Source organism: Plasmopara halstedii, assembly GCF_900000015.1.
Source record: "Plasmopara halstedii genome assembly, contig: Scaffold_218, whole genome shotgun sequence".
Classification (NCBI taxonomy): domain Eukaryota; phylum Oomycota; class Peronosporomycetes; order Peronosporales; family Peronosporaceae; genus Plasmopara; species Plasmopara halstedii.
Window position 1 is genome coordinate 84,756 of NW_020187139.1, and position 10,677 is coordinate 95,432.

The 10,677-nt window shown below is 43.1% G+C and overlaps 2 protein-coding genes across 2 annotated transcripts; one reads left to right on the forward strand and one right to left on the reverse strand.

Annotated features, from left to right (window-relative positions):
* The first annotated feature begins 7,592 nt into the window (after positions 1-7,592).
* PHALS_14921 (uncharacterized protein) lies at positions 7,593-8,469 on the forward strand. Its single transcript, XM_036407292.1, has one exon. The coding sequence runs from the start codon at positions 7,932-7,934 to the stop codon at positions 8,127-8,129; it is 198 nt and encodes a 65-aa protein (XP_036263007.1). The 5' UTR covers positions 7,593-7,931; the 3' UTR covers positions 8,130-8,469.
* Positions 8,470-8,993: 524 nt separating this feature from the next.
* PHALS_03328 (endo--beta-glucanase) lies at positions 8,994-10,544 on the reverse strand (the record flags this gene model as incomplete). Its single annotated transcript, XM_024721897.1, has 1 exon — positions 8,994-10,544. The coding sequence occupies one exon, from the start codon at positions 10,542-10,544 to the stop codon at positions 8,994-8,996; it is 1,551 nt and encodes a 516-aa protein (XP_024573028.1).
* Positions 10,545-10,677: the final 133 nt, after the last annotated feature.

Genomic DNA, 10,677 nt, shown 5'->3' on the forward strand with positions numbered 1-10,677 from the left:
TGTCTAGCTCTCATTACGCGACGCCACTTCAACAAACTTGAACTTTTGTGGAAGATGCCAGCAGAAGTGACTGGCTTACGCAACCCACCACTTACTAAAGACATCGACACGTTGTTATCGTCGGCAGAGCAAATCCTCGGGTCTAAATCGGCATTGTATATCACACAAAATGTTTGTGACTTTATCACAGATGTCACATATGCATGGAGGAACACCATACAGTAATCCCTTTGTTATGATTTCCACAATTCACGCAAAAAGGTACATAGATATACCTTCATGTAACAGCTGAGTGTACTCATTGCATCATCCCCTTCTTAATGCTAGGTGTACTTTGATACTTATCAAGCCTTTTGGAGCAGTCACTTTCCAACAACAATGAAGCGATCAAGTAAACAAGCCAACTTTGAAGAGCGATTTTTGATGAAGTAGCAAAGAGCGGTCTTAATACTCCTTATCGCTACTCCCGTTCTCAACCGAGAGAAAGACAAAAGTTCTACATGGACCAATTCTATGTTGCCGTCAAAACAACAATTGTGACAGTCCGACCTTGCCCATCGCAGCTGAGCAGGCGTCTCGGCGAGTTGGTTTGCAATGAAAATGAGAAAAAGACGAAGCGTCTGTTTTGCCAAGTCGGCGGTGGCAGGACTCTCAATCACGACAGAGCATAAACTCAGCTCTGGGCATCGTAGTGTTGCCTCTTGCAACACTACTAGCAATTCTTGTAGCTGTGGACCACGTCGGGAACATCAGACTCGAGGGCCTTGATTGTCTGAGTCCGATGGAAAGCCACGCCACCGAACGCTGTAGAATTTCTGATGCCTTAACTAATTACTCTCACGATGAAAAGTTGATCAATCATCGTGAGAACAATCGTCTTAACCACCCAACTCCACGAGAGTCTAATAGTGGAGGTAGGGCTGAACATGATACCGATCAAGCTACACTAAAAGTAAACCAGAGCTCATCACAAGCAAATGGAGGCATAAACACAGCGTTGCTCAACGCTTGAATATCGCTACGAGAGCCTTTTCAACCTTGCTACAGAGCAGTACCCGAAGTAAAAGTTCTGGCTGATGGTTCCGCTCAATGCTCGGCTTTGGAGTCTCGTCTTGAACTACGGTTTGAACAGGTTCATGATGTATTTGTTCGACCGCGGAGGGACCAAAAGACTCGTGTTCTGGCTCACAAACACCTGTTGCTGTCTATCAAAGAGGTAGGGTTCGTTCTCAAGGTACTCCGTGGTGAGTTCCAATCTCGCCTTCACGCGTTCATTTTAGTCAAGGAGCAATCCTTCGATGTCTTTCAGCGCTTGTGCGCCTAGAAGAATCTCCAAAGTGAAGAGTCTGCTGTTCTTCACGATCGATTGAAAATCTGCTCTATTACCTCATATAGGTAAATTAAGATCGGCAGATCTGTTAAATAGCCTAATTGCATAAACTATATGCGCATGCGTGAAGGAATGCTTACGATATAAGCATCACCGTTGCATTTCAACACAATGAACGCTTAACTGCTTTTTAATTTTGTAGATCCTGAAATCTTGCAATTGTTTCTGCATCAAACGGCAATGCATACGGTCTTTTCACATGCAGTCATAGAAGTGTTGCTCATCATGGCTTTTCATGTCAACTAGAAGTTTTCACTAAGTTTAAAATCGATTTGTATCCGGGGTTGACTGAGTCTTTGTAGCCATATCCCTTCACTTAATGTAGGGGTTTCCTCCGTTATGAAAGCAAGTACTCTTGGATGAATGCTACAGCTCGCATTAAATGGTGAGTGCCCTGTCAACATAAGCATGTAGTCCAGGTCCAATACCTCACTATCGTCAAGAGCCATACGGCTGTTCAACGCAAACACTGCAGGAGGGAAGAACTCACTTTACTCATCGAAAGACAAAGCGTTACCATGCATTATGTTCTCCAGTACTGAGTTCATATGTCTGTTTGATCGTCTGTTTCAAGATACATCACTGTTGACATACACAATGTGGTCTTAACAGTGCACAACAGAATTTTAATGTAAAACGGTCACGATCTCAATCAAAAGGCCATGCAGACAGAAGACAACGTCTACAAATAAAAAAACATTGCTGCTTTGATCTTATTTAAATTTAGACGCAAGATGATCCATCTTGCTGAATCAATCCACCAATACTAGGATGCTATTACATTCATCTGTGTCACGTAGAAGTCCGAATACAAAGTCCATACTCACGAACTTATATCTGTCGGGTCACCGAAGAAGGGCCTGAGTGGTACCCTATTGTTTCACTCTAGCATATCTTGCAAGTCCTTACAAACTTGCGTTTCTAATTATACATGAATGATCTCGGAAGAAATAATGGCGGAGCAAGTTAAGATGCCTTCTGCCTGATGCTGATGTACATGACTGCCGTCGATTTCCACGCTGTTAATAACATTATGGAAGCATAGACCGCTTTGCTTCTAGGAATATGAGCAATAACGGCAATGCAACCCAAGATGCGTCCTGCCTGAACTAGATAACGTTTTCACGTTAACGTTAGCCGCCCAAAAGGCTGTTATAGGTCTGATATAGAAGACGATGACTCAAATCATTATCATTAGGAACAACAACCCTTGCTGTATCCCTGTGTTCGACCGCATTGTATTGCAATCTATTGTGTACTCCAAACCATGAACACACGATCTAGGTGGGACGAATGACTTTGCAATGTTTTGTCAAAAGTGTCCATGAAGTACCTCAACAATTCCTGACAGGTCCCATCAGACTTGTACCCTTCGACAGTTGTTCCGCGCTTTGCAATCGTAGCTTGCGAGCATTGTTGGCATGATTCGTGCATCTTGTTGCTCCTATACTTTGGAGTGGAGCGTAGTTCAGACATTTTGACAGCGCATTGGTAAAGGATATTATCTTGCCTGGCTCGAAGCGGACATCCTATTTGTACATCATATGGAAGTAAAGCCATCGAGCCATCCTCTTGCGATAAATGAGGAATCTTTGCTGTCGTATGCAGCGAGAATGATTCGTGTAGATCGCAAAGCGCTCCATTCTCTGCAAAGTGCATATGAAACTCAGACATATTTCATCAATAGAAACGCTTTGCCATCAACTGGTCCTTAGGCCAGAGGTTTTGCAACTGATACGAAACAACCCACTCTCGACCCTTACCATTCGATGGTATGATCACTTGCATCGCAGTGTCATGAAAAGGCTTGTCGTGGCTCACAGTCACAAGGAGAAGAGCTTCTTGTTAGCTCTTCTCCACTCCTGTAAACACTACCTGTTGATCGCTTGACCATTCTCACTCGACTTTCTTCTTTAAAAAGTCGTTAATATTTGCACTAACGTTGCATAATTGCGCGTGCCTTTGTGCAAAACGTTGGCCAGCACAATCATTATCTCAGCTGTTTTACATTGTTTGGCACATACCAATAATTGATAGCTCCGTTCATGTACTTTGAATGTACATAAAAGCCATTCTTGCCCTTCAAACAACCGAAAAAAACGGGTTCTAAGATGCACCAATGAACATTTTTTAATTATCCCAGCGAATATCCACTCGCATAACTTAGATGACTTAACGACGATGATCAAGATGAACATCGACATCAGACTTCTCTTCTGTTGTACAACTATAGACAAATATATCGTCAAATAACTCGGTGAATACTTTCTCAATGGGCGAGATAGATTTGTGACCATTCTGTTGAAAGTCACGGGGACGGCTTTTTGAATCTTGTGGCACGGCTAGCAATCCCACAGCATACCACTGGGGGAATGGCTGCAGTAGATGGTGTATCATTTCGCGAATTTGTGTCTTATGAATTTTTCATTTCAGATCGAGATGTCAGTACTGCTAACCATTTTATCAAGGATCATATCCTAGCGTGGGACTTGATATTGTGCTGATACGGTCGCGTGATTTAGCTTATTGATAGCGCCAACCAGCAGTTGCTTCCTAACTAAAAAAGATTGTCTCACGCTCATGACCATTCATTTGTTCTGTAAGCAACAGCCACTCCCATGTTATATAATACGTCGTACCAGGAAGTGTGTTCGTCTCATGACGAATGCCTCTGTCGGATGGCAGTACGTCCGTACCTAGTCTTGGAATATAATTTATTATCCCTTGCAAGTTTGCACGAATAATTGAGTCTGAGAGCATCCCATGACTGCTTCTTGAACCTCCTTTATCGTGTCTTGTCATCCAACGCTTTTCCATCATTACTTAATGCAATGTTGATAACTTCTTCTTCGACTTATTCGAAGATTACATACCTGCGCAATTTTGCCTTTTTTTAGGCTTCGCTTCAGTGTCTTCTTGCTGACATTGGCAACAAATATCAGTGTTTATAATAATATTTCTTTTATACTGTGGTGGTTGTTAGTAGAAGTAGTTGTTATAAGCAAAATCATTGATAAATTTCGAGCCAAAATTGAGGTTTATGATGTTAAATGTTTATAATAATCAACGCTATTTATGCTGTGATGGGAATTTTCAATTGTAACGTGACACATAGCATCGACATCACCGTGGTCAATGTAGGCCGCACCATTTACAAAGCTGCTCGAAGTGTCTTGCCCGTAGACACTTCACTCAACAATTAAACTTATGCCCTGATCAGTAGCACGCAAGAAGCTTGACGAGAACCTTCTCTCAAACCGAGTTTTCGCCTTCAGTCCCAATATTTTCACAGTATCATTGCTCATGGCTCTTATGACGATGGCAAAGGAAAAAATAAATTTTGACTGCCCCACCTCCAGTTGATGTCGTTCATATGTCATCATTGGCTTGTCCTGTGGACATACAGGGTCATCTCACACCACCATACCACCTAAAATACCTATCCCTTCTTTAGTAGATGCAAGCATTTGTCCCATTCAGCCCGTCGTCATGCAGCTCAAATCAACGCTACATGACTTGTTAACGAAGAACTTCGAATTTTAAGGTCAATGTTGGGCTAAAAGCGCTTCAACCCTGGCATACGTAGGGTAATTAAATAATTTATGGAGGTCGAAAAGAATAAACTCGTCTCTCCTCGAAAATCTCCAAAACTCATTGCCAAGCAAATGACATTTTTCAACATCTTGCTGTAAATCCATCAGACAATGATTATTACTCTTTTAAAATTGGTCAGGAGACATAATGTGCGTTCAAGCAAAGTTGTTTGCCGCATCGATGTCAATTGGAGCTCGTAGTGGTTTCTCAAAACCATCTACAAAGCCATTTCAATCAATTAATGTCACGATTTGCCTGGCGCTTCTTCACTCCTATTGAAAACTGCATGTACATATACACATGAAGACGATAGTTCTATAAGCCCACAAAATCCAATGTACTCTCCTCGAACCCAGTAGGGATCCTCGTACTCACTGGCTGCATCTGTTTCTTACCCTTGGGAGCGTTCGGACCGACGTCAATTACAACGTCAGCGGTCATCCGGACAAGCACCCTATGTCTATTGCCGAACCGGCAAAACCCTCTGTAGTTTTGGGTAATATGACCCGACATCCTACAACGGATACAATTTCCATCGTTACGAAGACGCTGATTTTCAAGCGTAGAAATGTACGAGATAGCGGAGCTGCCGTAGCTTTTTGTTCAGAGGAAGCTAACCTAAGGTCATCGACGTAACGTTCTACCCAAGAACCAGTGCAAGTGTAGCGGATCGCAATCCGCTATTTAGGTACTAAAGCCTTATCAAGGCAATCGAACACTTCTGTTCAAATACAAAAATGTATTTATTTGTTTTAGTTGCGGCAGAGCCGCTAAAATCTAAAACCCTAGGGTTTCCTAATTGATATAGTAATACCTAATTAATACAGCAAAACCTAATTAATATAATAATATGCAGTACTACTGGCAATCCTACAATATGGTGGCTTCTTGTTACGGTGTAGCCGCACCACTATGTTACTGCACTGACTGTGTAATACACACCTATGTACTGTCGCTCAATCATGTGCGATCCGCCCTTTCTCACAAGGGGCACGTGTAACCCCGTTACATCTACTCGCTTCGGACCATCACTTGTAGCAGTGACGTCAACAATGCTTGATACTAACTAAGTACCGAGCACGTTGTTCATCGGAGAGTAGGTCATAACGACCTTGATGAAGCTTCAAGTACTCGCCACGGGCACAAACCTACGCTGTGGTGGATCAAACTCCTTTTTTTACTGGATCCTATCGTAGCTGGTAAGGCAGTTTCGATCGACTAAATGCTTACCATACGTCCAACGTTTCGCACAACATGCAAGGTTGGACATCGTGAACATCATTTATTGCGAATATTCTCGCAGTTGATTTATTATGGTTGCTGTATTCACCTCGACAGAGCATACTGATAGAAGCTCGTTTTCTCAACCACGGTACAAAGGCACATTTAGCTTCAGAGGCATCGTTGTGAAAGAAGAACAGGGGTTGCGACCTGCTACCAAGTTTCCATATCTCACGATATATAAACTGGCGGCTGCGTCTTGTTCATAACTGGAGAAGACGAATGCAATAAGCTGATATTTGCAGCTTTTCAATGACCTCTTGGGTCCTCTCGAGTGTCGTCTACGGATGTAAACACAAACGATGGAACCTCTCATTCGTCAGCACCTTAGTTTGCGGTACTGAAGGACCGAGTGGAGCTCCGAATTCCTCCATGTCGCACGGACAAGGACAAGCTTATCGCTTGGATTGAAAAGCACTACGTGCTTATCAGCTACGTCGTCAATTTAAAATCAAATGTCGTTGAATAGACCACTCAAAGTGCTACCAGGTGTAAGAGGGCGCTGTTCACAACAGTCCCTCATACACAACACACACGCTTGTGCGATGAGAAAGCGATCCCGACATGAATGAAGATATACCGTCCCGACGTGAAGGAGACAGAAATGACTTGAGGGCTTGATGGCACTTGCGACTAAAATAAAATGAGTAAATGGTTACTGGAGCTACATGCAACACAACCCAAGGGCTTCAGGAGCTTTTACTTATGCAATCTTGGATTTCTACAGATCTGCTTTATAATATCAAGGGTGTACTAAGGTTGAACCTCAGCTTAAACTTGTTCAAGATCATAGTTGCACGAAGCTTGAGCTTTGGATAGCTCGAACTTAAACGTTTGAGAAAAATTGCTGACAGATGTGACTGGTGGATTTATGCCATCCACCTCGAAAGATAGAGACACGCCATCTCGTCACCATTACAAATCCCCATGTAAAATACAGTATTCTGTACATCATAGAAAATGTCACATATGCATGTGGAGACACCATAGTGTAACTCGTTTCTTATATATTCCCAGAAGGTACATGAATTTACCTTCAATTCATTGTAAAGTGAAATTTATTACATGTAGTACAACCGTTTTAAGAACCCGCGTATAGTAGGATTGGTAGCTGAATTAGGCTTAATCTAATCATAAACGATTCGCCAGCACAGAAATAAAGCCTCAAATCAAAAGGTTTCGCTATCTCACCAAACCGATTTCGTGCTTTGCACAGAGGTTAGCGTTTATGAATTTAATCGATTCTTTTATTAATGACCAACGACGTGTAACGAAATTTTAATTCCAGAATCCCGGTGATTTAAGACGCGCATTCGATCCGTGTCAACAGCCATGACGATCTCTGACATATGTTATATACCATCGGGCTGAAGTGATTTGTGAAGCAAATTTACAATTTGGAGTAATTAACGACATGTACTGATTGATACCTATCATAAGGGCTAGCTTACTGCATCTACGTTTAGAGTTGCGTTTTAAACGCGGCACACACAAAATGCATCGTCCATGTTAGTACCTAGCAGCACTTAAAACTCGACGCGTATTCTGCGCCGCCAACTCGGAACTTTGGCACACTATATCACCGCTATCAAATTTTCTATGTTTTCAACCGTATTCCGTTAAGCTTTATTCTTGAAACTTTAATAATGTCGCATCGGCGATTGCAATGGTGAGTTATATTTATATCATGCTGCTGGTCTGTACTGCTAAGTGCTTATTGGTTACCAATGCATCTATTAAAAAGAGGGATATTGTAGTACTCCTGCTTTGCCATGCTGTTGGCTCTGCTAAGAGCTGTCACTCGAGTTCCAACAATATTTCTATGCAATTCGTCTCACTGGATGGCATTTCGGTGCTCAATTGAATTTTTTGCACGCATATATCTTAAGAAATATAAGGACTAAGAACCCACAGACATAATTGCTTTTCCGACTTCCCCCGCTGCACTGGAATAGAAATTACACAATAATGGAGATACCATTGTCAAGTCTCTTAGACTTCATGACACGGGGTACGCACCAATTTATGATGTACGTTCACATTCTACAATTGCTACTGTTGTCCTTCAGACATAGAAATAAGCTCCGAATTATAAAGAAAAGTGCTCTGATGATGTATTATGATTGATACTGGGAAGACGCGACTTCAGAAGAGAAATGTCAGTTTTGACGATTGGTCTGCTAGCCTCACATACGCACGACATATCTTTTATTGGGTGAATTTGTTTTATTTCAATACAGTCTTTTTCGCTCCGGATTTCGACGACCTGAATTCTCAACATTAGCGGCCTCACAGTGGGTGATTTGCTTGCTATATTCAGAGAATCAAATTAGGTCAAGATGTCTGTCTATCTTTGAATTTAAATCTATATTTGTCTTAAAGCGCGACTTTGTCAGTGAAAATAGAAAATTGGCTTTAACTTTCCGCCATAATGATCGTGAGACACTCAAACAGCAAAATTGAAAGGCATGCTTGTAGATACTCTGCTCGCGATAGGCTTTCTTTAAACCTGTTCATTTTATCAAGCCAATGACGTTGAGCGTCGTTTGACAATCTTCATATTGAGTGGCAGCATCGCTGCAGCAGCATAGCTTTTTCTATATGCTTTCAGGCTCACGTCACTTCAAGCGGACCGGTGTCATGATATGATCCATGACGTATGTTGAACAAACATGACAATTGGAAACACTCTTTGGGTATTGTTGCTACATCTTTATCCGGAACGGGGTCAGGATGTCACGATTGTCAACTTGCCTTCTTCGGACGCATTGACCTTCCCATGATCTCGGCAGCGAGTAGCCGCGTTGTACAAGGCCCATGACAGCGATAGACCATCGTCCATGGTCGCATTCGGTAGCCTGCGTAATGACTCCATCGGATTGATTGTGGCAGCATTGACGAGAAGCAATGACAGCCACGAAATGTTGCTACTCCTCCCAGTAATGATGGGCAGCTTTGATAGGATGTTGTTCCACTCCTGCTCCACAAACGTCGACGTGCGTGCGAGCTCATTCACAGGCGACACGGGTATCATTTGAATGCCATGGATCGCATAAACCTCGTCAAGAAACCAAGTGTTATAATACACCTGGTTGTCAAAGAAGATGCCCGTGACGTGATTGCGAACAATCTCGGGTGGGTGAACGACATTGTCCAGCTTAAGCAAAAAGTACGATCGAATTGCGTGAGCATTCAGTCGAAGCATCAGACTTCCAAGATCCTCTACAGCACTCTTACCCGTCACTTTGCCCCACATTGTCATGCCGTAATAGAAGTTGATATCTTCAGACGTACTCTCCTCGTCCTTCCCGTTGTCAATTGATGTCACACCGTGTGAGTACGAATGGGCCAGATACCACGAAAAATGACGGAAGGGTGGGAAATACCTGTCTTTCCTGCTTGGATTAACGACATCTCGCATCATTGTCCAGATAATCGTTTCCAGTTCTGGCATGCGAGACCAGTTGGGGTCAAGATGCTTTAACATGGCTGCTGCCACTACGAAGTAGCCGTAGTGGTAGTGATGGTCATTGTAGATGCCATTGCCAAATTCTTCGTAAATTTTTCTTGTCCGAAAAATGGAGCTCGATATCAGACCACCGTAATGTGTGTCATACATGAGCGGCGGGGAAAGCGTGTTATTTAATATTGGTTCGAACAATTTCTCAAGCTTTTCTAGACAGAATGACAGCAGCAACGTATCTGGACCAACCACTGCGGGGTCTGATGCCATCAAGCACAGTGACGCATATTTCTGGATCGACTTTCCGTTAAAGTACCACGAATTAACGCCATACCCCGTCCAGTCACTCATGATATCCCTCTGTAGCGTACGCAACATGTCAGTCTTGACCACTATCCACGGCGACGGCCTATGAGGAGGGTAGAAGTCGATCTCAAAATTTGCCTCTGGTTCATGAAACACCCACGATGGATTTGTCCTAACCTGACCCACCATACGCCCGCGCGTAGCCGAATTTAAAACGATCGCACCTGGCGTCGTTGTCTGAATAACTGTTCCGGTCAATGTCTCAAGTTGGTGTTGCAATGCAAAGTGTAGTAGACCCACAGTCTGACAAGTACTGCCCTCGACTTGCCAATTTAATGAGTACTGTGTGCGTGAATTCATCGACACGCTGCCGCCCAGCACCATGCATCCCGCATACTCGTCGTACACTGTGTTGACAGTACAATTCTCCGGTAGTAACGCCACTCGGATCGTGCCAGAATATCCCTTGTCTGCCACCAGAGACGATCCCGTAGCGTTTTCATAGAACATTACTGACCTCTCGACACGGAAGGAGAGGCTGTTGTCGCTCGCATATAATACCCACGTTTGCGTATTGTTTAAGTGAATTATAAACTTGCCCGGCACCGAGTCGTCCACGTATGTGATATTGTGTTCAGTATCA

What these genes read in the sequence shown, in the direction of transcription:
- PHALS_14921 (XM_036407292.1), top strand. Translation starts at nt 7,932, where the DNA reads ATGGTGAGTTATATTTATATCATGCTGCTGGTCTGTACTGCTAAGTGC.